The following is a 26,608-nucleotide window of genomic DNA, read 5'->3' on the forward strand; positions in this document are numbered from 1 at the left end:
GATGACAAAAAAGCCGAAGAAAAGTGGTAATAAGTCGTGCGCTCAATTGTGTTTTTTAGGAAATGCAAGTTAACGGCGTGGGGCTGTATTGATTACTTGTACACGTGAGGCCTTTTTTTTTTTGGTAGGGGCGGGGCGTGGCCGGAGGGGGGGGGGGGGGTGGCCGGGATGATCTTGCCCATTTTCCAGCCGAAGGATCGCACTCCTGATGGACTGTTTCAGGACTGTTTAAGACAGTTGTGAGGGACTGTCGTAAAATTATGTGATAGACTTATCCATGCTGTAGCTTTGGCGTTTCAGTGTATCTTTATTATTGTTGTCAATACTTGCTGCAGATGTTGATGGTAATGAGTATACCATTTGCATTCAAGCTTTCATACTCAGAACCAATTTATTATACACAATGTAATGCCTATTTCCAAAATATGTGACTACCACCTTTGCAATGTAGTTAAACAAGAAACAAAGAATAATCAATTGTTTACGAGAGCTCTAGAAACTACAAGAATATTACAATGTACCATGAACTCAACGTCGAAAAGTGGATGGTTGCAACATTCAGAACAACATACGGAATTCAAATGCTACAAAACATACTTCCTGAACTGTCAATTCGCTTACACAGTAGTAAAATAAACATTGAAAGCCTGTCTTTCCGAGAAATACGTAACATTTTCAAGAATGCCATTTATAGATCGCCTTTCGTAGCATCGATAGTGTTCTTTTTTCTTATTGGTGTTTATGCTGTTTTCCGTGGGATAATATTTTTGTATTATTTGATCCTTATATTAAATATTTCTTTCATTAAGTATGCCACATCCCTATGTGAGATTTATATGTTCTTTGGCGTGTATATTGATTCGTCTTGTCTACATTCCTATGCTAACTTATGCCTTTTGGTGTGTGCGCAATTTAGATTGCTAATCGATGTTTATTCTGTATTATGTATTTTATATCTATTTATTATGTATTATGTGTAATATGTTTATTATGTGTAGTATAATACGTGCGTATTTTCTAACTTTTTGTACACTGTACCTCTGCCAGTAATGGGGGATCCCGGCTCCATGAAGCTGTCACTTATGACAGCATTTTCTGTTCGCCCTTCTGCGTCATGTGACCTACTAATTAATAGAAATAAAGTTGAATGTTCTAAGTTTCTAACTACGGCGCAAATATTTTCTCAGCACGGTGTTATGAATTAAAGAACGGACTATCAGGGAGCAGATCATCATGTTCGCGATTAAGCACGGAACATAATATTTGGTTTACAGCTCTTGCGACATCATTCTTTTCTATAAGACAACCATTTTCATCATACAGTGCTAAAGATGCGAATGAGTTGGCCGAATGAGTCTCCAGAATTATTCTGGTCTATTGCCCAACATTTTACGCATTGTGGAAGCTTTAAATGTGTGCTTTGCATTACAAGCCATTAGATACAATAATATTTGAACAATGCGATAATTAGCCCATGGGAATGCGGAGTTATAGTGCTTTACAGACCGAAATAGACATTTTTAGGGGCGAAGCACCTTAGGGCCGATTCCTGTCCCCCCTCGTCGTCGTCGTCCGTAGCTGTGGTTTGCATGGAGTCCGCTAGGGGCGCTGCGGTGCACAAGGGCGTTCGTTCCCGACGCGCGATCTCTTTCTCACTTCAGCCATGGATGATAACGGTCGCTTCTGATAACGGCGCGCCCGCTATGGATGAAAAAGCGAGAGTGGCGGCTGAACTGCAAGCGGAGTCGAGGGCTAGCAAAGCTGCTGCAGCACGGCGACGCCGGCATGCGGACCCGGAGCTGAGGGCTCGCGAAGCTCGCGCTTGAACCGAGCATCGGCGCCACCAACCACAGGTAGAAAACGCTTCCGGCGTTTTGCCGCCGCTTCCCGTGCTCTCGTCGCTTCTGGGTCCGCTTGCCGGCGTCGGGGGATTCACGGTTAGCCGAATGATCCCCCGGTGCTTCGCCCTCTCATCATTTCACTTCGTGGATATGCGGTATTTTTGTTATGATGACGTTAAACATTCCGTTAAACTACGGTGATAATGGCTGTTCCTTGATGTTTATCGCGTGACTGTGCTTTTCAGGTGGCGGTCCCATTCCGGTGGCAAGATGTCCCCCCCCCCCCCCCCCCCCCCCGTTTTCATTACTTTTGGAGCAACCGTGGCGGCTCTTCTGCTTAGGATATAAAGTTGTCGTATATGCCGTAAAAAAGCCAAATTCTTGTAGATTTGCACTATCTATTATATACAGGGATTGATTAATGGTTTGTAGAAATAAATGTTCAAGAACAAGCATGAGATACATGGTTTTTGCGAACGGTGTCTCAGTTGTGACCATATTTAGAAGAAACTACCGCATTTACTGCGTTGCGGCTTGCTCTGCAGCTTTAGGACATGTTTATCTATTTTCTAGACGCAGTAAAATTATGGTAAATTTTTACTTTTTGGATAATTTGCTTTTCAATATTGTCAAATATCGCAACTTCTGTTGTAAACAACCCGGCAAATACACGCTCAAGGAAGCTAAATTTTGGATAAATTAGAGTACATTTAGGATGCAAAATTTCATTCATGTACCTGTATTAGTTTTCCTAGTAATGCGACCGAAATTAAGCAATATTTAGAATTCTGGTCCTAATTTTGCCAATTTTTGCGGGAAGGTACTAAAGCTACGAAGCTGCGGTTTCAAACTAATAGAGGTACATGAATAAAATTTTGCGACAATTAATTTTACGCCATAGATGCAGGCATGGGATGAGAAAATTCAAAGCATTTGATTTACTTCACGAAAGCCTCGCTGCACATCGGTTCCAATATGATATGCATAATTTTTTATGAGGTACGGCATTTCGCTTTTAAAAAGGTACGAGTTAGTTTCCACAGTGCGCTGTGACAAGTCAGCAAGAATGCAGCCGCAAAATTCTGAAATAATATTATTCATAGTGCTGTCATTAGCATTGTCATAATGTGTCATAGCTATTTAGTTTTTATTTCATGGTGAGCGGTTCAGAATTCAAGCGATGCGTGAATGACTGCAGGATTGATGAGACCTGCTAAATGCGTAAACGACTCCAATAAATCCAGCATGCTTGAAGAATGAGCGTATTCACAAATAGGCGCAGAAAACAAGTTTCGTGAGGCAAAATGTTAAACATGTGTTTACAAAGCTGCTTGCTTCGGTGACGTCAGAATATTGCTGGATAGACCAGGCAAGGTACTACGACTATGTGCGAATATGCAGTGCGAACGCACAGCCGTTATGGCTCGAGAATTTTGTAAACATTTTCTGTATATGTTTTTTATAAGACCAAGAACGCGAAAAAGCGTTATGCGGCAGTGAAAACTCTGTTTCAGTGAACATTCTGCGCTAACTGCTGTGTTGTCGCAGTTTTCGACGCGACCGGAAAGTATCCCACGGGCCTCTTCGGCGCCTCCATCGTCGACATGGGCGCATTCGACGAGTGCCTTGAGACCGTTGTGCGGGACCGGTACGGAAACCTGTTGTCCCGGGGCCAATACTGCAACATGCTTGGCTACATTAAAAATGCTACAGGAATAGAAATGATGATGAATTCTATTTCGGACGCCTTGCACCCGAGGGTAAGTGAATTACAGTAGCGCCTTGGTATCATTCGTATGACACTACCAGAACACGAGTAATTAAATGTATCTGAAATATTTGAAGCGTCCCTATCGAAATGCCCCGAGTACACGTGCATTGGCAACTGCACATAGAGTAAACCGATAATACACTTTCTAAAGATGTTAATTCCTTTAATGTGTAATCTTGCCTGACATCATAAAGGGTTATCATGCTTGCTGTTATGTTAATCTTCTACAGGGCTTTATTCAAGTTGCTGTATTGAGAAGCCATGGTGTTCACACCAGGAAACTATACTTAGCATAATATAGGCTGACACGAGGACGCCAAGATCAAGACAAAAATCAACCAATTAAGCTTCACCAAAATGTTATTACTTAGCATAGAGTGCTACTAAACGGAAAATGAAGGTGCCGAATACCGTAATAACAGTTGTTATTCTAAGGTAAAATTACATTCCAAAAACGTATACGTCTTGTTGTGCCGAAGCTACTTATTGTGGCAATTACCTTTCTCGTTATGATAACAATAATTATAACACAACCTTGTTTCCTGCATTTGCAATTTTTGTGGCTAACGCATGTAGACCTCTCTTTCCAGCGCAGGATAAAACGACACTCGCGAGATAGATTGACCTCGAAGACAAGGATCTCAAATGGTCCAGCAGTCACAACTAGACGATTGATTATTTTGGAGCAACATCATTTCCATTTCGTTATTGGGGGCTAACTATTTCGCAGCATTCGAGCTAACGCATGGAAAAATATCTCTGGCTTCAACTTGCACTTCAACACCTAAATTGAGAGTTGCTTATTCTACTGTAGGGACTCGCTCAGGAAGAGCTTTACAGAAAAGTTTGACTAGTAACGTTAACATAATCTAATTAACATGTGTATGTAAGAACCCAGGTGCAGGGAAACCCTTCAAGCCCACGCGTGCGCATACCTTATGTGTGTACGTGTCTCTGGTTGCTGGTTGGCACAAGCAAAGTGTTCTTGACAAAGTTGGTTGCATACTTCTATTGTTGCCTCTTCTTTCAGCTCCGTTATTTCATTGAACAAGGCTTTACTACGGAAAACTCCATTGCTCGACTGGGATTATGCTTTATTGAAGACTGTAACGAACACGACTTACAAGTTCTGGTCAACTCAGGTACGCCATAAAAACCGAAAATATGTTTCATTTTAATCACTTATAATTACGGATGAGATGAGCACTGGTGCTGAGCGTAAGCACGGCGATATTTTTGGCAGATTAAGACCCGTATGAAATCTTTCATATTTCAACTGCACTTAACGAGGCTTGAAAACTGATTTTGGAAAAAACAAAAAAGTCGCTGTGCAGTATTTGCATTTAGGCTCCTCGTTAGCGAATTTTTCTAACTTAATCGCTGATTGCCATCGTAATAAAAATTATACTGACAAAAATTGCCCCGCGACTGGCCGATCGATGCACTTTGCGTGTATTCTCGGGCTGCATTCACGCTCGGAAAAAGAAAAACTATTATGTACCACATATTGAGCAACAGAAGGCTGTATCGAGAGTTTTTCACGTTGCTTTACAATTTTCGCATTGCAACTTTTAACCTAACTTTAATAATTGATAAGTTGATTAATCATTTGGGACCAATTATCTAATTAGGCGGGATGCAGAAATAATCTGAATATTTTCAAGTGGCGGCCAACAAAATTACCTTGGTTCTGTCCAGCTACGTAGCATTTGCATATTTTTAAAGTTTGGCTCAAATTTAGTGAAACACACTGTATAGGCAGTGTCTGTCATCTGTCGTGCTTTGAGAATCTTAAATAGCGAGGTTGAGCACTGATAGAACAAGGCTGAACACTGTAAAGTTACCTGGTCAGTGTACCTTAGGATAAAAACAAATGAGTGTTCCGTTCGTGAGTCAGGGTGCACGTTTCATTTTCATTCGCCAATCAGTGTGATAAAGTCGTCTGCGTCCGATAACTGGCGCTTGTTCCTGTTTTCAGTGCGCAGTGCTAGAAATAGGGCCCGAGGATGGGAACACTTCCAATGTTCGCTTACCATAGACAGTCTCAAACCCCTATGAAACGTGAGAAGTGAACAACGAACAATCGGACCAAGTCGAGTTTCTTCGAACATGTTTCCAAAATATAGTGAGGGTTTTCATTTGAGCAAATTAACTTGTATTAGTGTAAATGCACGACTTCGAAACAAATCGAACCATTTGTAATGGAATTAAGTTCTGTGCACCACGTCGGAAAGTAATCTAGCGACGCTCTGTGCAGGCCGAATGCTCCAAAGCTGCAACGAGCGCTGTTTGCAATAACTTCTAAATTTCATGCAAGCAAATAAACTGAAGACTCACCTTGATGAATGAGAAAACAGAATCTTCTGCTTAAACCTCTAATGTAAAGCATTCTATAAAAGAATTTGTCGCCTCGTGGCATATCATGTGTCATGATCAACTTCACACCTTCCGAGCTGGGCCGGTAATTTGTAGCGATGCCTTTTATAGTGGTCGCGATATAGGACGCCTATAGAACGCCGCCTGTATACGAGTGGCGGAACGCACGTCAGCACGCAACGAACGCAGAGGTGCAATCTGTGTTTATTTCACGCGTCTTGAGCAACGCAGTGCTGGCACTGCAATCGGGAGCGCAGTTAGGGCGCGCCCCTATACAAGGCTCCCCCCCATGGAAGACAAGGATGCTCTGGCCAACGCAACAATGCTCGTGCATCCCTTACCCAATGCACCAATGCGGCTGATCACCAATGATTCCTCCAACTCCATTGATGCCGTCATTCAGCAGTTTCAGCAAGACTCGTGGTGCCCGCTAGCCTTCTTCTCCCAGAAACTAAAGCCTGCCGAAACTGGCTACAGGACGTTCGACCGTGAACTTCTCGCCGTCTACCTCGGAATTCGGCATTTTCGCCACCAACTGGAACGCAGTGTATTCCACGTGCTGACCGACCATAAGCCGCTGACATTCGCTTTCCGTGGAAACCACAGTGCTTATACATCCCGGCAAATTCGGCATCTAAGATTCATTTCGGAGTTCGCCGCAGACCTAAGGTACATCGAACAACGCTGCTGCCGACGCCCTTTCCTGCTTAAGTGTCGTAACATCTGATGCTGTGGACTTCGAGGCAATTGCAGAGGCACAGCGTAGTGACAGTGAACTTCGGCACTTGCGCGCAAGCTCTAGTTCTTTCTCGCTGTCTGATGTGCCGCTGCCCTTCTGCTATGGTACAATTGTGTGTGACGTGTCTTCTGGCCGCACGCGCCCTTTTGTACCGTCCGCATGAACGTTTATAGATACAAGTATCTATAAACGTTGGTCCGCATATCGTCGTCAAATCTTCACTAAGCTGCACGAAGCAAGCCACCCTGGCATCCGCGCCACTCAACGCCTCATCACGTCCGGGTCACCAAGCTATAGTGGTCGCGATATACGACGCCTATAGAACGCCGCGTGTATACGAGCGGCAGGAACGCACGTCAGCACGCAACGAACGCAGGGGTGCAATCTGTGTTAATTTCACGCGTCTCGCGCAACGCTGTGCTGGCGCTGAAATCGGGGCGCGCTCAGGGCGCGCTCCTACACATTTCCTATGCTAATCTCTTTTCGCGCTTTTCGCGCTTGGTCAGTGGTCAGAGCGACGCTTCGCTCACGTTATCAACGGGATCAGCCGGCCGTGAGCGGTGGATGATAAGACTAGTATAGAATAAAGCATAAGACATCGCTTCAAAATATCGGCCCTGGTTATCATTCATACTGCTTAAAGCATTAGTAACACTAATGCTGGGGTAGAAAACTATAAACTGAGAAAACCAAATTAAGTGTAAGCGTACATCACTATAAGTTATTAAAGCGCCTGCCTAAACAAAGTACACTCCGAGATATTTAAAATATACAAAAAGAAGGCAATGCGATGCTCGCAGGGAAGAAATACATCGTTCCGAGTGAAGTGTTTCGAACAAACCAGCATAATATCAGTCAATATTTCCAATGCGTAAGTTAATTCTTGTCAAAGTCGCTCTCCGATGTGCTCTCCTTCTTTCGGGAAACAATGAAATCATACGTTACTGTCTTTTCACCGCGATCACACACACAATGGTACACAACTAGTGTCTTCCAACGTCCCACTTTTAAATTAAAAGTCGGGCTCGTGCTAGGCGGCATCACGAAAATGTGAGAACTACGAGACATTCAGCGCATCAGGCCGTGATAGGAGACCATCTCTCTCTTCAAGCCGGAACCTGGATTGGCTAGTTCTCGGCAAGGACGCTAGGTGGCGAGCGAATACTTGGAGTCGTGTATACTACATCCGTGGAATTGTTAGCTCTACAAAGTTCTTGAGGGTGAGGACGAAAATGCGCCCGTTGACATTTGCATAAGACGCCAATACTCAGCAGTAGCCTGCTGTTCTTCACCACTGATTATTTTTAGCACTCTTAAATTAATATATTCAAACCCCTAGGTTTGGCCAAGGTGACTGAGTAATACGATGAATGTCACATATTCGGGAAATTACAAAAACCTTCAACGGGAGCTCCGCGATCAAATGCACACAGTTTTGCCTGACGTGGCCGCCGGCCTTGCAGACGAACTCATACATTCTTTTTATTTACGAGATGGGATGACGCAATGCTATCTGTAGGAGGAAGAAAGTTTTAGATTCGGGCAACTAAAAAGCTGCGGTACGCTCGAATACGCAAGCCGTTTAGTTCCTAGAAAAATCTAAGTAGGCTTTAGGCCCTCGGATACGCAAGTCGCATGCGTCCGCTAATTACTCCCTAACATCTCTTTCGAGGACGGGGCGCTCCCTTGGCTACATCGTCTTTCAGCGCTGTGGCGAGATCGCGATTTAGGTTTTTTTTTTCCTCTAAGAGTGACGTGAAAGGCCGCGAGGCAGGTAGACGTTGTTGGCTGTCGTGTGGTGGCTGCTTTAAGTGTTTACCGAGAAAAGTGCTCGCACTATTTCAATATACTCTTGTGTGCGGAAAGCCAGTGGTGGCTGACCTACGTGCTCAATGTATGGTGTGGGCTGAGCGAACGTGCGCAGCCGTGATACCACGAACAAAACACCGGCGATTTGCTGTGCGTAGCTGTTTAATGGCCATTACAAGGCCGGCCCTCAAGTGCGCGTGTTGGTTTTACTTTATGAGAAGAAGATGCGAGGAAGGCACGGTTAAAAGAGCACGCCACTGGGGATAACAACCTTGTGATGTCGAAGCATTGGTATGCAAAGAAATACAAACACCTTGTCGATACTTGCGGTGAATATATTGTGCCATCTCTGCTTTCGCTGTTAAAACGGCGCGAGCTATAGGGCGCTGTCATATTTTTTTTTCGGAATCCGAGCGTCACTTGAAAAGTATCGAACAGCTTTCTGGAGGCCAGCTATATTTATCATGCATCCGGACTTACTGCCAATGCACTGCTGACGCACTCGTGGCTCGGAAGTGAGGCAGCGCCGTTGGTGTCCTCGGACTGCACTATAGTTACCTCTTAGCATGGCCTTTCAACATGGCCTTAAAAACATGTATTCCGAGAGCCGGAGGCCAAGCAATTAAGAGAGAGAGCGAGAAAACATGCAGCAGGTTCAACGAGCTGGAATCTACACAGAGCAAAACTTTGTGTGAGTGCATAAAGAGTCGAAGCATGAGTACACGCACGCACGCACGCACGCACGCACACACGCACACACGCACACACGCACGCACACACACACACACACCACACACACGCACGCACGCACGCACACACACACACACACACACACACACACACACACACACACACACACACACACACACACACACACACACACACACACACACACACACACACACACACACACACACACACACACACACACACACACACACACACACACACACACACACACACACACACACACACACACACACACACACACACACACACACACACACACACACACACACACACCAAGCCTTACGTTAAGCGGAATCGCTGACTACTCGCGAGTGCGCACAGACGCCTTGAACGCATCACGATTTCAGAGGCAGCATGCGCATACGTATGTAGCGCAATTCAAATTAATTCTCTCCGCAAGAAGGGTTTACTTGGTCATTACCGTGCAGCTGCGGGAGCGTGGTGAAGATCATTGTGGCTCTTTTTTTTTCACTCGCACGATCAGCGCAGTCCCTGCCGCGGATGCGCTGAGGCGAGCGCCATCTGCTGCTGCGAAGAACCCGGCGGCGCGCTTGCTCCGCTGATTGGTTGGCCTATTTGGCAAGGAAACAACCAGGCCGCAGCGTCCACGGTTATGAAAACGGGCGAGATTCGCAGAGAAAAGTTTCACTTTGCAAAAATTGACCGTGTGTGGGTCACAGAAGAACAAGATACTGCCCTTAAAAAACTGTGTCCTCGGAAAATATACCATGACTGCGGTACACTACCAAAGAGCCAAGAGACTTCTCATTCTTAGAGTTAGCCGACTTGGCGCATTGCATGCAGGAAACATGTTGGCCTGTCACTGAAAATACTGATCATGTTATTTTGATTCACGCTGCTAATGATGATGCACTTGGAATACGCTGTATTCCAAGCTGTATTCCAAGCGCTGTATACGCTGTATTCCAAGCGGACCTAGCTCTTGCGCTAAACATTGCAAGAACTGCTGGGAGACGACTCGAGCACAAGTTGCTTGTAGTGCCTGTAGCAGATGAAAAGTGACCACTCTTATAATTGCGTAAAGGGAGTCCATGCTTTGGGGCGCAAACATTTGCGGGCTCTCAAGATTCAGACAGCGGTATCATGAAAATTGCCGTTGGCTTTTTAGCTATAATGCTTGCAACCGAAGTGGCAGCGTCGTCGGAGCCGCACGCATCAATGCAGAAACTGCAAATGTCTTGTTTCTAGACCACAGCCTTATTCCGAAGTTCAAAAAATACGCACACGTTTTCTGCTTTCATGAATGTAATGCGGAATGCCTGCAAAACTTGTTGAAAGATGCCATCATCAGCTTAGTAAAAAAAAAGTTTCGAAGTGATGCACGTTGTGAATGGCAACAAGGCCGTGAACGGAATTGCAGTGGCTCTTTTCAAACTCGTGTCGACCAAAGCCACAAAAATAGTGCTAGAAAATCGATAGCTCTTGATTTCATGTTCACTTTCCTTTTGATTGAACCCTTTCTCGATTTTCCTCCAAATGAAAGACAAAATTATGATCTGATGCCGCTTTCCATACCACGTGGTTTTCCTATGATTCTAGTCCTAGCTCATAGCATCCTTAGCACCAAATAACCGATATGGGTGAAGATTCAGCTTGGGGCTGCGCGAGCCATTGACGAAGAAGAATAGCATAGAAAAAAAAACCACAAACAATTGCTACGAAAGGCGAGTGATCAAGTAATGCAGGTCATGTTCACAAACATGTGGGGATGCACTAAAAACGTATTCAGATGAGTTGCTAATATTATGTTTGTTGTGTTTGTCTTCTTCCAGTAAAGCTTCCGCTCATCCGGTTTAAAATATCGAACTGCGTGACTGCAGAACCAAGACCGTGGAACACGACACAATTAGGGATTGTGTAAGTCAATCAAAACGTTTACCGCTTGTTATTAAGATTGCATTGATATTCTTTGCAGACGAATCGTTAGGAGTCGCTCTCTAAGATTAGTGCTCATTGTTAAAATCTAAAGGATGTTGTTGATTACTTAAATAGTCTTAAAAACATTGATGATATTTTTCTTCAGGATCCTTTCAAGAGAATTCTTGCTAGAAGTGTCCGGGGAGTTTAGCGCGCACTAAATAAAACGCAGTACAAATTAGGGATCAACGATGCAGCGTTAACCCACAAAAGGAGTTTATTAGTTATTTTTAAAAAGTTACAGGTACTTTCCCTAAAATCTCAGAGTGCAGCGTTAACTTTTTTTATTGCATACAGACTTAGGGCTCTATCGGGTCGGGAACAAAAACTTCCTTTAATGAATCAGTTTAAAACTCGAAATTTGGAAAAAGTAAAACATTATATTCATGGAAATAAGCTACACAAAGATTAGTTCATGTACCTGAGGACTGTCTTAGGCGATATTTTTCCAAGCATTGAAGCAATGACTTAAGTTATTCATCTCTAGAATGATGTGCATTTTTGTTTGCAGAATATTTGCAGCAGTCCTACTTCTTGCCATTATTATTGGTACAATGGTCGACCTTTTCGTGGACCAAGAATCTGCGTTCGCAAAAAAATGTGGTAGGTGAATTTGGTGATTACCTCTCTGAAACTTTTGTAGCTAGCAAGTCAATACCACCACTTATACAGCGACAAAATATTTTTTTTTCAGCTGTAGCTGGTGCCTTCCCACGTATTTTGCAATAGAATAGCAGACAGTAATTGTCTCTCAATAGTTGCATGAAATGTCTCATTTATGATTGATGAACGCTACTTCAACTGTCTAAAGAATATTGGTGATGAAACGTTTATTGAAAAAAAATAGAGCTGGTTTGACAAGCCTACATCACACTCTTCTACTAGGTTATTGTTTTTAGAGAGATTAGATTTATTAAAACCTCCGGTGAATGATACCGCCGTTCGTTCCCATAACCTGGATTACTTGAAAGAGAGAGAAACTAAAGAGAGTGAACGACACTGAGCTTAGTCATGAATACTTGAAAAGGCGGAAGTGCTTTGGCCAACAAACCACAGTGCGGTGTGAGGCAATTAACTGAGTTTCACTAATATACCTTCTAAACATTAACAGCATGGCGAAGATTTCAATCGCAGAATTAAACACGAGTAGTAACGAAATGTTAATTTTAACAACAGCGCATTTTTCCATGTAATTTGAGGACGTCTTCCTTAAAAATTGATACGAATTCACTACGACTCAGCCTCACTTCCACAAATAGAATATCTGCGCAATGTTGTAATTTACAAAATTAACTACAAAGCTAATATCGTAAGTTAGCTATATCACATGTGATGCGATTTGTCGGACAAGTAATGTACGCCTCTTCAAGCGTTTCAGCTGATATGGCAAAAATTACGTGTATGCCGCCGTACATTTTAACGGGCATGCTTCAACTGACAAACGCATGGTCAACGTATGTATTTGTAGTATAAGTGGCCGTAGAGATGCGATCTACGCACGAATTTGTTGTAAGCACCGATGAGTTGTTATGCGTGGCTGCGCTAGTCAAGTCGCGTTCAAAACTCTGCGTGTCCGTGCATGTTAAACGACTCGTTTTAGTACTTTCACACGGTTGCATAAATTGCGCGCACTGATGCGTGTTCTCACACTTTCGTGCCTTCCTTGGGTCATGCACGAATACTCTCCTGCTCTTAGACCAGTCTTCTGTGCGTTTCACTGTTTGCGTGTGGTCACCTTTCTTGTTTGCCCTGTGATGACGAGTGGGTATAGTTGCAAATGGCTTTAGGCGCAAAATAAGACACGGACAGGTGCGCACTCGAAACTGACTTATATTTTTCCTGATGCTTCGCTTCATATACCCTCAGGCATGCGCCCAAGAATACGAAGAAAAGAGTTTACATGAGAATGATACCAAGCTTAATCACATCTAATCAGCAAGAGAACTAACCTTAATAAAGTAAATTAAACTAAACTAAACTAAAGCAATTCATAGACATGTGCCAACTAGCTTTATAGGTGCGTATAGCCACCGCCGCCTGAACGCCACCAACCCCCGCTTTAAATTTCTATAGCCAAAAATTATGGTTGACTGTAAAAGAAAACATCTAAGTAATTATTGGCCGAACTCGAATCACCTGTGAGATTTGGCAAGGCGCAAAGTTGACTTACAAGTGAACCCGGCCTGTTTTCGCCCTCAGAAAAGAGTTAATTAAGTTATCTTAGTTTCGTAATCATAACAAAATGAACCCTATATGTATATCAGAGAGTAATACAGGGTGTTCCAGCTCACGCCGGACCGAATATTACAAAAAATATGAATAATTTTAAGCAAACAAAACAAAGTATATATATTTTAGGGTTGAGTTGAGAAGCGCCCGTAATTTTTGTTGTTGATTTCATTGATGTATATATGTAGAAGCCTATATAGAAGCCCGTCTGTAGAAGCCTTAGTGTTAAACCTGAGGGCTATTGAGTTTACAATGTGGGAGGGGGTAGATCATCCGAAGCAAGTAAAAGTGCTTAGTAATTACGTTGTACGTGGAAGGAGAGTCCAGATTGTCAGTACCCCCAACGTCACGCTGCACCGTAGCTACGCGGTGTGATGATCCCTCGCGCAGCACTGTGTGTCGACTCATCGATGTTGGGCGGGGCACCCTCGATCTGTCCCTTGTGGGCTGGAAACCAGATGACTGTGCGTGGCTTGATCTCCATGCTTCCTAGTATCCCTAGGGTCAGCTTGGATATGGTTCCTTTGGCAAATGCCCGAACGGCTGATCTTTAGTCACTGTAGATTGTTGTCCTCTTGTCGTCCAATAAGGCCATCTCTATTGCAGCCGGATCTGCGATCTCCGAGGACGTCATCCGAATCGAGATTGAGTTTGTGACTTGACTTTCATGGTCTACGCTAACTGCAGCGAAGGCCCGTCTGTCGGCGTAGGGCGCTGCGTCTACGAAACTCTTCTCCGAAGCCCGTTCACGAGCCTTTTCCAGGAGGGCCTTCGCGCGTGCCCGACGTCTTCCCACGTTGTGCTCCGGATGGACGTTTCTTGGGATCGGGGCGACAGTGATTAGGTCCCGCTGCTCTCGAGGGATGCTGCAGAACTTTGTCTTGACTACTGTGGGGGGAACGCCCAGCTCCTGTAGGATGTGTCTTCCAGCATGTGTGGTAGACAACCTGACGAACTGGGCCCTCTCCTGCGCTTCCGCTATTTCCCCTAGAGTGTTATGCATGCCGAGTTGAAGTAAGCGTCCCGTGTGTGTGTATATGAGGAAGCCGAGAGCTCTCTTGATTGCCTTCCTGATTAATGCGTTGAGCTTTTCGCGCTCCGATCTTTGCCAGTTGTGCATGGCCGCGACGTAAGTGAAATGGCACATTACGAACGCATGTACCAATCACACGAGGTTATCTTCTCCGAGGTCTTGCTGCAAAGAATTGAAGAATTAGGAACTTATTAGGTTGCCTTCAGTATTGTGTAACATATTCACCAAGATATCTTCCAATAAAATCAGGGCAACACTTGACTTCAGCCAACCAAGAGAACATGCTGGCTAAAGGAAGGGATATTCTACGATGGATAATATTCATGTCATCAATCAGGTAATCGAGAAATTTGCAGAGTTCAATCAACCTCTCTATAGCGCTTTCACAGGATAAGAAAATGCATTTGATTCAGTAGATAAACCCGCAGTCATAGAGGTATTGCGTAATCAAGGAGTAGAGGATGCATACGTGAATATATTGGCAAATATCTACAAGGATTGCACAGCATCCTTGGTTCTCCACAAGAAAAGTAGAAAGTTGCCTATCAAGAAAGGGGTCAGACAAGGAGACACAATCTCTCCATGCTATTCACTGCATGCTTAGAAGAAGTATTCAAGCTCTTAGACTGGGAAGGCTTAGGAGTGAGGATCAATGGCGAAAAAAAGCTCGAGAACAAGTTGAGGACCGCACAAAGAGCAATGGAACGTAAAATGTTAGGCCTAACGTTAAGAGACAGGAAGAGAGCGGTGTGGACCAGAGAGGAAACAGGGATAACCAATATTCTAGTTGACATTAAGAGAAAAAAATGGAGCTGGGCAGGCCATGTAATTCGTAGGACGGATAACCGGTGGACCATTAGGGTTACAGGATGGATACCAAGAGAAGAGAAGCACAGTCGAGGACGGCAGAAAACTAGGTGGGGTGATGAAGTTAGGTATTCGAAGGCGCAAGTTGGAATCAGCTAGCGCAAGACAGGGGTAATTTGATTTTGCAGGGAGGGGCCTTCGTCCTGCAATATAGGCTGATGGTGATGATGATAGTATCATGGATCCCCTTAACGTGTACACAAAACAAAATACACAAGCGTTTTCCCATTCGGCGCACATCGGGTGGTGGCCACCGCAGCTGGGAATCGAACACGTGATCTCATACTCGACAGCCCAATGCCTTAACAATTTAGCTACATCGGTGGTCAAAATAATACTCATTATCATAATATAAAGGTACTGTCTCATGTTGGTGGGCGAGATTTCTCGTTCTGAATAACTTAGTCTTGTTTATTACATGTGAAACATAAGAAGTTTGCCCGCAGAAAGGGTCGGCTATCCCAAAATCTTAGCTATGAAAAACACAACAAAAACAAAAGAATACAATGAAATTACAAAACACTCTCAAAATTTTACAACAAAAGAACAAAATAATGGCTCAGAAAGTCCGAAGATAACAGCTGAAAATAAAGAAAAAGAGGCTATGTGATTGTAAGAGCAACATAAGCACGAACAGGCCACGTGAACGCAGAGAAAATCAGGAATGCCCATAAAATATTGTTTACAAGGAATTTATCAAGTCACTGATCACGCGATAATTCTGTCGGGCCTAGAGAGCTAATCTCTGTAAGGGCAAGTTCCGGGTCCAAGCATTTTTCTGATAAGGAAAAAAGGGCACCTATGTAAAGTGTTCAGACTGCGAAAGATCACTCTCTCCTAATCAGATGTCGTGGGTAGCTATTGTAACTGCTCAACTGAAGTTTTCGTTGTGCTACAGTGCCGCGACTTAGATGATGCCCTTTAGTTTGCACGATGCAAATGGTAAGCCGTATGGCTATATCATTCCACTGTTTGCACGGCCCGGGCGGTAAACAGGAGGTATACCGGCTCATTTAAAGCGATAACTGCCAGCTATTATAGAAAACGTACGTACGTACGTACGTACGTACGTATGTATGTATGTATGTATGTATGTATGTATGTATGTATGTATGTATGTATGTATGTATGTATGTATGTATGTATGTATGTATGTATGTATGTATGTATGTATGTATGTATGTATGTATGTATGTATGTGTACGCACGCACGCACGATCTATCTATCTATTTTCACACCATGACGATTTTCTCGCGGTATTGTTCTGGTGAATGCGCTTAGAAATCACATGCGTGAGACAGGTTCCTAGACTATATCATAAAAAAAGACCTGGAACTACTTCGCAGGTCTCCTGTTCCAAGTCGCCATGGCCTTCTCGGCGAAATCCAACACAAGGATGTTGCTCAATGTAGCCAGCAAGCACCAAGTTGACCAGTACTCTCTGCAATTCTTGCATGGCGTGCGATGCTTAACCATTATGCACATCGTGCTCGGACACACCCACATGGTATTATCGGATAGTTTCTGTGAGTGTCTCACACACTGATGTGGCTTTGTTTTGTGGGCATTGTGTTGCATTTGGCGTCTCCTAATCGTGATATCTACAGCAGTAACCATGGCATGAAAGTGTTCGAAAACGAAGGATAGCGCGGTTCTTATGAATTATTTGTGGCATTTGCTAAGCTGTATTGTGTTATTCATAGAAAGCGTAGCATAGAAACGTAGACCTGAACTCTGTGGAGAAGGAGGGGATAATGCCCTAGCATCAATCCTTATCAGAGCAGAATAAAATGTGCAAAGCGTCAAATCCCTGCTTTCATACGCGACATGTCTCGCAAGAACAAATATTCGCCTAAATTAATTGGCTGTCATTAGTACTTTCAGCGCGCGCATGTGTTGCGTTCACTTTCCAAATTCAGTGGTAATAATGCTCTTGCAGCACGACTGCTGAACCTATTCATTGCTACATCAGAGTGGCCAAAGGTGATCATACCCGCCGCATTCAATGGCGTTGATACGTTTTTCTTTATCAGGTAAGCAACTGTGTTCTACTCCCGGATTTCCGGATTGTTCTGAAGATTTGTTTTGCGTAGGTTGTCTTATGTCTCCCTATCCTTGCTATGCTTGTTGGTAGTCTAGAGTCTTAGCTGATCGCATTCGGTTGCCTTGGATTTGTTCTACTGTTCTTGCCTGCGCCCAACAAATTCTTGACCTTCCCTGATCAAATACATTTTAGCAACTATAAGCAGCATTTTTATGCACGTATCAGGTGAATAAGTCTGCAGGGACGTTTAGATTTGAAGATGAAAGGCAGGACGCGCTCCGAGCAGAAAAGAATGCCATAGGGAGGATGAAACAGAATGGCCTACTTGGCTAGTTCGTGTAGATTAATCGTTACCTGAATACAGTGCGTCGCAATACGAGAGTGGACCACAAAGTGATAACAGCTGTTTCGCAGACGCAATAGTCTAGTGAAAAGAACAAAAAAAAAAAAAAACAAGTATAAACGGTATAACCAATTATGCTAGTCATGGGTCACGTGCCGAACTCTACAAAATCACACGCGTGTGAGAGATGCTAGAGGCATTTAACATCTGCAAGAACTAAAGAAGCTAACCCGGTCAAATATCCAATTGTTGCAAAAAAAAAAAATAACACAGAAGGGCCTTGCGGGATAGTGCTTTGTCATATTTTCTTGGTATCACTTTGAATTGTTCCTTGTGCACGGCTTTAACATTGCGGTTAGGTGAGGAACCCCATGCGCGGCTTGACTGTTTAAAATGCCTTTCCTAAAGCAATTGGATGCTCCAGAGAGCGCTCGGCTTCTTGTGTTAGTTTCTTTATTAACGCGAAAGCGTTTAGGGGCGCGATCTTGTACGCGTTCCAAAATGGAACGGAGGTGGTCCGTTCCATCGAGCCGCACACGATTGGTCAATTTGAACCGTGAGCCGCACACGATTGGTCATTTTGAACCGTAACGATCAAATTGGCCAATCGTGTGCGGCTCGATGGAACGGACCGCCTCCGTTCCATTTTGGAACGCGTACAAGATCGCACCCTAGGGCTCCGTGTCGCAGAAAATCCGGCGTTGGCAACCGGCGTATGATCGCGGGTAGCGAGGGAAAATCATCCAACCACATCTACCGCGCAGGCCCTCCACGTGGTGCAAGGTTTTGGTGAACAAAAATTGAATTTCTCACAGTGAAATCCGTCAGAAAAATGGTAAAGTACGACTTTACCATTCGGCTTCGGATTCGCGTCGGATTGTTTACCAAACGGCGTCGGATTGTAATTTGAAATGCGAGAAAACCTAACTTTGCTACAAGGAAACTCAAACACAAACCCATTTTCCAGTATTTCTACCACACCTGCGCGCGTCGGGGCAATAGCAAACAAATAATAAAATAATAAAGAAAAGGTGCTAGGGCCTTCACACTTTAATATAAGACTACATATAGTGCCCCTGGAAAAACGTGTTTCCAGCAATGCATTTCCGTTTAAAAGTGAAGCCGACTTTAGGGGATTGGTGTAAGCTTGGTCTTTGTAAGCTGGCTATCCCACGTTCAGTGTTGCAGTGAATGAAGCCTATTTGCCGTATGCGAACGATGCGATGCGAACACGTCCCGATAACGCTATCGCGTTCTACTGTTAATGGCGAAGCTCAAGCGTCCTCCAAGTTTTTTCTTAGTTTTATTTTTAGTCACTGCCAGTCTCAGCTGAGACCCTAGGCAGAACTGGAGAATAGATTACTTTCAAATGGTACATGTTACACAAGAAAACTTTGCACTCTAGTCTACTGCCACGACGGAAACACAAAATGAACACATGGCACATCTGCGCAAGAGACAGCGGTGGCCAGAAAAAAAAAAGATAAAAGTGGGCGCATGTATACTTGTCACCGACAACTCAGTAGGTGCTAAACATGCAGTGTGCTATCAAAAAAAAAAAAAAAATCACAGCCTTTCCACTCCGTGAAGACTGTCGAACAGCCAAGTTGTGTTAGTTACACCTAGTTAGTTAGTTAGTTAATTGGGGTTTAGTGGCCCAAAAGCGACTAAGGCTATGCTGCGCCAAACAGAAGGTGTTATGAATAAAAATTTAAAAAGCAGCAAAGGCTGTGTTGGTCTATAGCCTGTTTAAATAGCCGGTATCTTCTAGAAATTTAAAAAGGTCTGGTAATGGCACTAGTGCAGCATCTCCTAAAACTACGGCAGGGTGTAACGGTATGTGTAAGTTGTATAAGTTCTGCTAGTGTACGAGCGTTGCATGTACATGTGTTGCACGTGATGCAATTGCGTAATGACAAGTAAACACAGATATACAACACGAACTCATAATAAACTGAAACGTTGCGAGGCGAGAAGAGGCAGCGACTTCCGACGCTGCTCGTCGAGTGTCCAGCTTTATGGTGAATACCTGCCGAGCCGCCGCCATTTGCCGTAACAGAAATCGCGCGCGCTCGGCGCCGGCTTCAGCCCTGCGCGTTGCATCATTGGTGCTTCTACATAGTTGCGGTTCTCTCAGTGCGCTTTTTTTTTTTGTTCGTGTCAGGTTTCGCCCTGTGTGTTGGCGTGCTTTTTTTTTTCGCGTGCAAGTTGCACCACCCCTTTTTTGCGCTCCAGTAATGAGAGCAAGCGACGAACCCGTTCACGAACCAGCTCTCGCTCACGCTCGCATTAAACCGCCTCTTCCTCAGGAGTACGCACTACTCGTGGTCTTCCCATAGTCGCATCGTTCCATAGTCGGATCCCCCCAGCCGCGCCCTCTCATTGATCGCCTCGTCCCACAGCGTGCCTCTCCTCCTCTGCTGGTCACGTGACCTGTCCTCCCCCGCGCGGCTGTCATCCTCTGATGACAGCCGCGCGGGGGAGGAGTCATCATCCGGAGGTTCATGACTCTTCCGTTAAAATTCGCCTATTACATCATCCTGAAAGACGTGGGAACCAGTGTGTGAGGTTATATAAGAACTTTTATTCATTTTCTTAGATGAGGTATGCCTTCCGTTGTCCCTTCCAAATGACGGCTTTATGGTCCGTGAAATGCAAGGAGAGCGGTTCTTTTATGGGTTGCAGTTGGACGTTCGTAAATGCAATGTCTATGCACGTCCCTCGGGTGGTCGTGGGTTTCAAGTAGTCAAAGAATGTGCACGTGAGAGCATATCTGCAAGCCATGTGTTGTATAAGCCAATTATTGTTTCCTCGCGTTTCCTCGCCGCTTCTCGGGCTCTCACAGTTTCTGGATCCGCTTCTCGGCGCCGCCGTGCACCTTCTGCTTCGCGGGCTCGAACGTCGGGATCCGTTTCTCGGCGCCTCCGTGCAGCTTCGGCTTCGCGGGCTCTCACCTCCGTGTTCTGTCTGCGAGCGCGCGCTGCAGCCGCTTTCCGTGACCTCCGCTCCGCCGCCTCGTCTTCCATATGGCGCAGCGACTCCGAGCGAAAGAGGAAGCGCGCCAAGAGCGAGCGCATTTTATAGCTCTCACCCCTAGCGGTCTATCATCGCACTGCATCGAAACATCTCAAACGATCGCCTCTATCCAATGATCTAGTGATCGCTCATCACACTATGCGCTCCCATACATCTGAATGAAGTGAGTGCCGCAGCGCCATCTCGTATTTTAATGCATCAACTATGCTGCGCTAGCGCCATCTAGTGATATCCCGTCAGACTAGCCTTTACCATGTATCTCTAGGGAGCGAGCGCCACCAACGCCATCTAGTGATCACTTCACGAACTAGACGAGGTGGCTACGACGGAGGACAGACTGACCAACGGCGTAAGGAGCTTCGCCCCTAAAAGCTTCCAGTGACGAGAACTAAGATGATTTTGCCAGTTTTGACACTAAACATTGGACGTTCTCGCTTTTGTTTTACTGTCCCGCTCCATTCAAATAACGCTTAAGAGAGTTACTATGTTTGCTCAGGTGATGCCTACGTCGATGGTGTGAGGCGTCAGTCGCCATACCGAGCATAGTCCTGTACCTGCACGGCTAATCTGGAACCCTTGTAGAATGATTTCTTGACAGACAGCTACAGATTTGTACCGGACTCTATGTGAGCACGTGATTGTGTGCGCTTTATTCTCAGAAAAAGAGAGAAAGGGAGGCAGGAGGAAGAAGACGAGGGCGGGCAGATAGAATATTCGGCATTTTTGTGATTCCACATAGAACACATAAACGACACCATTGTCAGAGTTGCAAACAACGAAAGTGCGATCAAATTACGCAAAAAAAAAACACGATTGCAGATTGTAAAACCAAAAATTAAAGAAGTACAAAAAGAAAACGAGAAGAAATTAAGTAAAAATTTATTGGCCTTACTGTATGTAATTCATTAGGCACTATGTCCCTATCTGTTCGGACCCTTACTCAAGCCTTCATTTGAAGGCTTCAGTTACGTTTCAAAGAAATTCGGGACGTTGCGGCGGCTCGTTTCACTGATCTCATAACTCTGGCCTTCGCTTTTAGGCTTGGCGACAACCGAGACTGGCATTGCAATGCATATCATCGTCGATAAAATGGAGCAATAGAATAAAGATTCACGCAGAAACTACTCTGGGAGCTGTCTAAGTATGCGTAAGCATTGCGCCACGGGCTCATCTCCAAGAAGCCCGGTGTCATTATGAATGGTATGAAACTTGATCCGACCAGTATCAATGACAGCGCTGCGCTGACATGATTTGCTGCAGACGGCGGCGCAAGGTGAATTGATGACGCAAGCAAACACCTGCAGGCGGCGGCGCCAGGTGCGCTGATGACTTGAAGCCGCTATCGCTCTTTAGCACCGTACCCATTTGCGTCGAACCGTTATCAACCATGACCAGCCGTTCTTCTCCGGCGGCGGATACGTATGGCGCGACGGCGCAGGCCCCTATAATGAAAGTGATGTGCGATAGGGACACAGTGTGGCGCGTGCTGATAGCGTCGCGCACGCTGTGTTCTCGCTTGTTGAAGCGAGAGGCAGCACAAAGGTGAATTCGCTCACTGCTGATGGCGCTATCTTGAAAGCGATCGTCTTACTGGACGGGCGGACGGCTTTTCTCGCTGGGCAAGCATAAAAATGCTTATGCATTTAAAAATCCGAGGATACCTACGCACTTCTAATGAGTCGTGAATGTGAAAGCATTGATGTCCAATTGAACGCCGCTGAGTGGTCCTTCGAGTTATGAATGAGTTCGAGTTCTCAACGCTCTCGCTTGCCCTCGCGAGCAAATGAGCGCGTTGGCAAGCTCTCTGAGTTTTGATTTCACCCTAATGAGGCGCAGTTAGAACCCAGGCGAGCGCTTGCGCGGACAAGGAACGCGCGGGTAACACAGGCTTCCGAGACCAAGAGCGAGGGTGATTTGACGTCGCGGCAGCGCCTGCGTTGGTTGCGGCGATGCGCTCTCACGGAATACCTAGCTTACTATTGCGGCGGCAGGCGTACCCTTTCGCCTGCTCTGCTAAGTCAAGGCGTGCTCATGCCCTGGCGTCACACCGTCGAGGCGCACTCGTTAAGTGGCCGTCAGAGTCACGGGGAATTTAGGTGCCCTTTCGCGGCTACAGACGCCGGCTTTTCCACTTAGTGAGACGTTTCCCGCTTTCGTATCCGGAATCTCAGAAGTTGCTAGCAGCGGCGCCCATCTGGCGCCGTTAGATTTGTCTCGCAGCACTATAACCGAAAACTGACGGAATAAAGCACCATGGTGGTCGCACCTGTCCGGCAATGCAGACGAACTTCCTCGTGTATCTGTGTGCGTGTTGTGCTTCTACGAGGCTTTTCAAAAAGGTTTTCTATATAAAGTGGTTGTTCTTACACGAACAAATTGTACAAACTTAGGCCTATATGATTGAATATCGTTCCGAAAAGACAGTATAAACACTCCCTCTTCTGGTTAGTTGTAGGCGGAAGCATTGTTCGAGCGACAGTCTGGCATAGTGCCGATGCAGTCTGTATTAAGAAAGAAAGCTTTAGTGGAAGCTGATGAACTTATTGAGTGCTTATTGATCGGCGAGATATGAAATGACGGGTATTCAACGACCTGTTTTTGATCACGAATGCGAAACGTTTGAACCTTTTTGCAGCGGATTCCTTCTGTCTCACATTCTAAGCAAGCAGAAGGGAAACGGGCCTGCCGTGTTCCTCATTGCCATGCTTAGAAGGTTGATCAGGTGAGAAGCATGTCCTGTATTTGATCGTTTGACTATTAAAATCAGGATAGCATACATCCGTTATTTAACATCAGCGAAACACTAAAGGTGACGGCAATAGCCTGCCTAAGATGTTCCCGTGGTGAGTGCATATGTCCTACGTGGCATAAACGTTGACGCACAAATGTGTTGAGGTGGGTGAATATAAACCTTTAGAATATCTAATTGTCAAACGCCGACGCATATACACATTTACAGCAGGAATATTTATTTCGATACAATTAGGTACAACTCCTGTCCTGACAAATGCAAAAAAAAAATAAATAAAGCTACCTATCAGCGATCCAGGACCAGGTTTAAACACAATATCATTAATTATCTTTCAAAAATGCAGGAATAGGCTGTCGACAACTTTAGAGCCTGCATGGTTACAAACTGTCCGTGAAATGATGGCTGCTGTATGACTAGCTTTCCAAAAGTGCTGAATAAATGGTTGCCGAAAATGGTGATTTTGAACAGCGGGAATGGTCACGATATAAAGGAACAGAAACGACGAAGGTGGGCGCTGAAATGTATTTATTGTGCTCACCTACTGCGGCTAGCTTACTGCCTACATCCATCGGAGTTCACACAATATTGCGCAGTGACGAACAAACCTTCAACTAAGGAACAAATATGGATATAATCTGGAAAGTCACTGAAACAGATGCAGGCGCGCACTGTTCTTTGATAAGACTATCTTTTTAAGGCATGCAACAAGGAAAAACAAACAGAGGTAGTTGAAGCAGCCCACATTAGGAAATCTCGTGAACTCTGTGTTAGGAGGTGCCGACCGCGTAAATATTGGCGATAATGAACCACCATTTGTAAACGTTCATCGCTGATGTGTATTTGTAGTCTTATAGCATGTCTACATGTATTAACGTTAGTTTGATGATTCCAAACTAAAATAATTGGAAGTTAGTGTCCGTCTACATGGTAAGTGTTCCTTTATGTCCGGACCATTTGCGCTGCACAAACTCAGTTTCTAAGAACAATGAACCAACTAGCCCAGGAACGATTTCTTCGCCGAAAAGAGATCAAAAGTTTCGTAAAAGGAAAGCTAGAGCTGCTTAATTACTTGCGCACCGTAGGCACATCAAAAAGGGTCAATTACAAGGAAAATATCACAGGCTGTAGCGTAAAAGGTAGCTGCTACATGTCCAGACCTCCAAAACGCTAATTGGCAAGCAAGCAGGAAAAATCACAGGTGGTCATCGATGTTTCTGCCATAAAGCCGAAAACCAATTACCCATTTTGTTGTTCAAAAACTTTTGCCGTTGTCGTATTTCTGATAACTTTTGATAATTTGTTTAGCAAATAGAGAACAATAACCGGACTTTCTTATTCCATTGTAAATATTTGGTTAGTTTGGAATATTTGGGAATACCAAATAATAATTTTTTGAATACGAATAGTTAGTGCGAATTAGATTCGCATTCGTAACTTAGAACATTAACCCACCCCCTAATCTCTAACCAAACTTAAACAACAAACCGCACAAACGGAGAGCAAGCAGAGCAGAGCAATCTCAATTGCTTCTTTACAATCATTCTGTCTCTTGCTCATTCTTTGTACACTTTTATTCGAATTCCACCTAAGTTTCACTAAGTGAGTGGAAAACGTTTGAAAATATGTTCCACTTATGTGGTGAAAGCTATGTAGACTAAGCTAATGTTCCAAATAACTGCTGAAACTTATGAGGAACAACGTTAAGAGCTGTGATGAGCAGCTAGACCGAAGAAAGAGCCGATGCTTAGCGAGACTCGTACCACATAGGTTCTAGTAAGTGGCACATTTTGGCAACTGTGTACCGCTTACTTAAATGTATGTGTAGAAATTACGAGCGTTAGGCGCGCATTTTTTTTTCTAAGTCGTAGCGAAACTATGTAAGCTTAGTGTAACACTTCTTAACCGAATGTCCCCAGAGGCATCGAGGCCGTACTTTGAGGATGAGATACGCCTTACTGCTGCAATACATTGCAGGATGTGCGTCCCACTTTTCTTCGTCATCATGTGGTTCTACCTGCTCCCTCGCTTCGTCACGGGACCGGACACGGAGACGTTTTTCCAGAAATTTTACGTCGACATGGAAGAAAACTGGTGGCGTCTCCTCGTCCAGATCAGAAACTTTTTTGAACTGACGCCCCAGGTGAGCTTTGGACACGACCTACTTCGCTGGCACTTTGTACCACACGCATTTGCTGGAGCATGCCCTTAAGTTCATTTGTGAGTGTGCGAGAAGCGGCAGATAGGCAATCTCCATAACGCGGAGGTTTCTAGCGTCTTATTTTAAACCTTTTCAACAGCCTATCGGAGATTATCGTGCGCGCCGAAAATCTTCAGTAAGCTTCCGAAAATAAACGTTTTGTCTTCAACAAATTGCATAACATTTTCTTGGTTCCTTGTAACCAGGACCCACGTTCAACTTAATCAATGCATTTGCCCTCATGACAAGGTGATACGTGTGGCCATCCTGGCGCAAAAGAGAAGCCCTCATAAATAAATAAAATAATTATAATTCATTAAATCAATGGATCAATCTACCTATTTCATCTATCTAGCATTCCAATTTGTTCTGAGGATTAGAGTGCCACATATATTGGGGTCTGTTACTCACCGAACAATACTTTCCTACACTTATGGCGCACATGCTCCTCATTGCTGAGGCTTTTCAATCTGGTACTAGGTGGTTATAGTTCTACATTGAATGCATATACTGCAGGGAAGCGGTTAGTGAGAATAAAATCACACGAAAACGTTATATGCCTGTTCTTACAGTGTCATGGGGAAACATTACAATTCGCGGAGTTTGTATTTAAGGGGATGGGGGGCATGCAGGAGCATTCTGCAGGAAAATTTGTATGTGTGTAGTGCTATTAGTGACTAAGTGAAATTGCCAAAATCTCGTTCTTTGCGGGTTTAGAGGTATTATATCAAACTCTTACAAAGTTCCCCGCTGCTTCGAGAGAACCGAAGGTGGCAGCGATGTTAAAGAGAATAAGTGCCATATTATGGATGACGTGTCTGGCCAGTTTGAAGTGTGTAGGTTGTTTACAGCATTTGTAGAACATTACCAATTGAACCGTTC

The 26,608-nt window shown here is 44.6% G+C and overlaps 1 protein-coding gene across 2 annotated transcripts in view; it reads left to right on the forward strand.

The window, feature by feature from the left end:
- Nucleotides 1–26,608, forward strand: part of LOC119444880 (nose resistant to fluoxetine protein 6) — a 423,598-nt gene that overhangs the window by 71,960 nt on the left and 325,030 nt on the right. The window contains exons 3-10 of one of the 2 annotated variants that reach the window (XM_049663711.1): nt 3,390–3,601; nt 4,643–4,754; nt 11,080–11,164; nt 11,736–11,827; nt 16,701–16,880; nt 17,294–17,387; nt 23,413–23,499; nt 25,504–25,669. The exons of the other annotated variant lie outside the window; for it this stretch is intronic. Coding sequence (XP_049519668.1) covers nt 3,390–3,601; nt 4,643–4,754; nt 11,080–11,164; nt 11,736–11,827; nt 16,701–16,880; nt 17,294–17,387; nt 23,413–23,499; nt 25,504–25,669 — 1,028 coding nt within the window. The remainder of the gene's footprint in view (nt 1–3,389; nt 3,602–4,642; nt 4,755–11,079; nt 11,165–11,735; nt 11,828–16,700; nt 16,881–17,293; nt 17,388–23,412; nt 23,500–25,503; nt 25,670–26,608) is intronic. 2 annotated transcript variants of the gene reach the window in all.

The sequence above is a fragment of the Dermacentor silvarum genome, chromosome 3, assembly GCF_013339745.2.
Source record: "Dermacentor silvarum isolate Dsil-2018 chromosome 3, BIME_Dsil_1.4, whole genome shotgun sequence".
NCBI lineage: Eukaryota > Metazoa > Arthropoda > Arachnida > Ixodida > Ixodidae > Dermacentor > Dermacentor silvarum.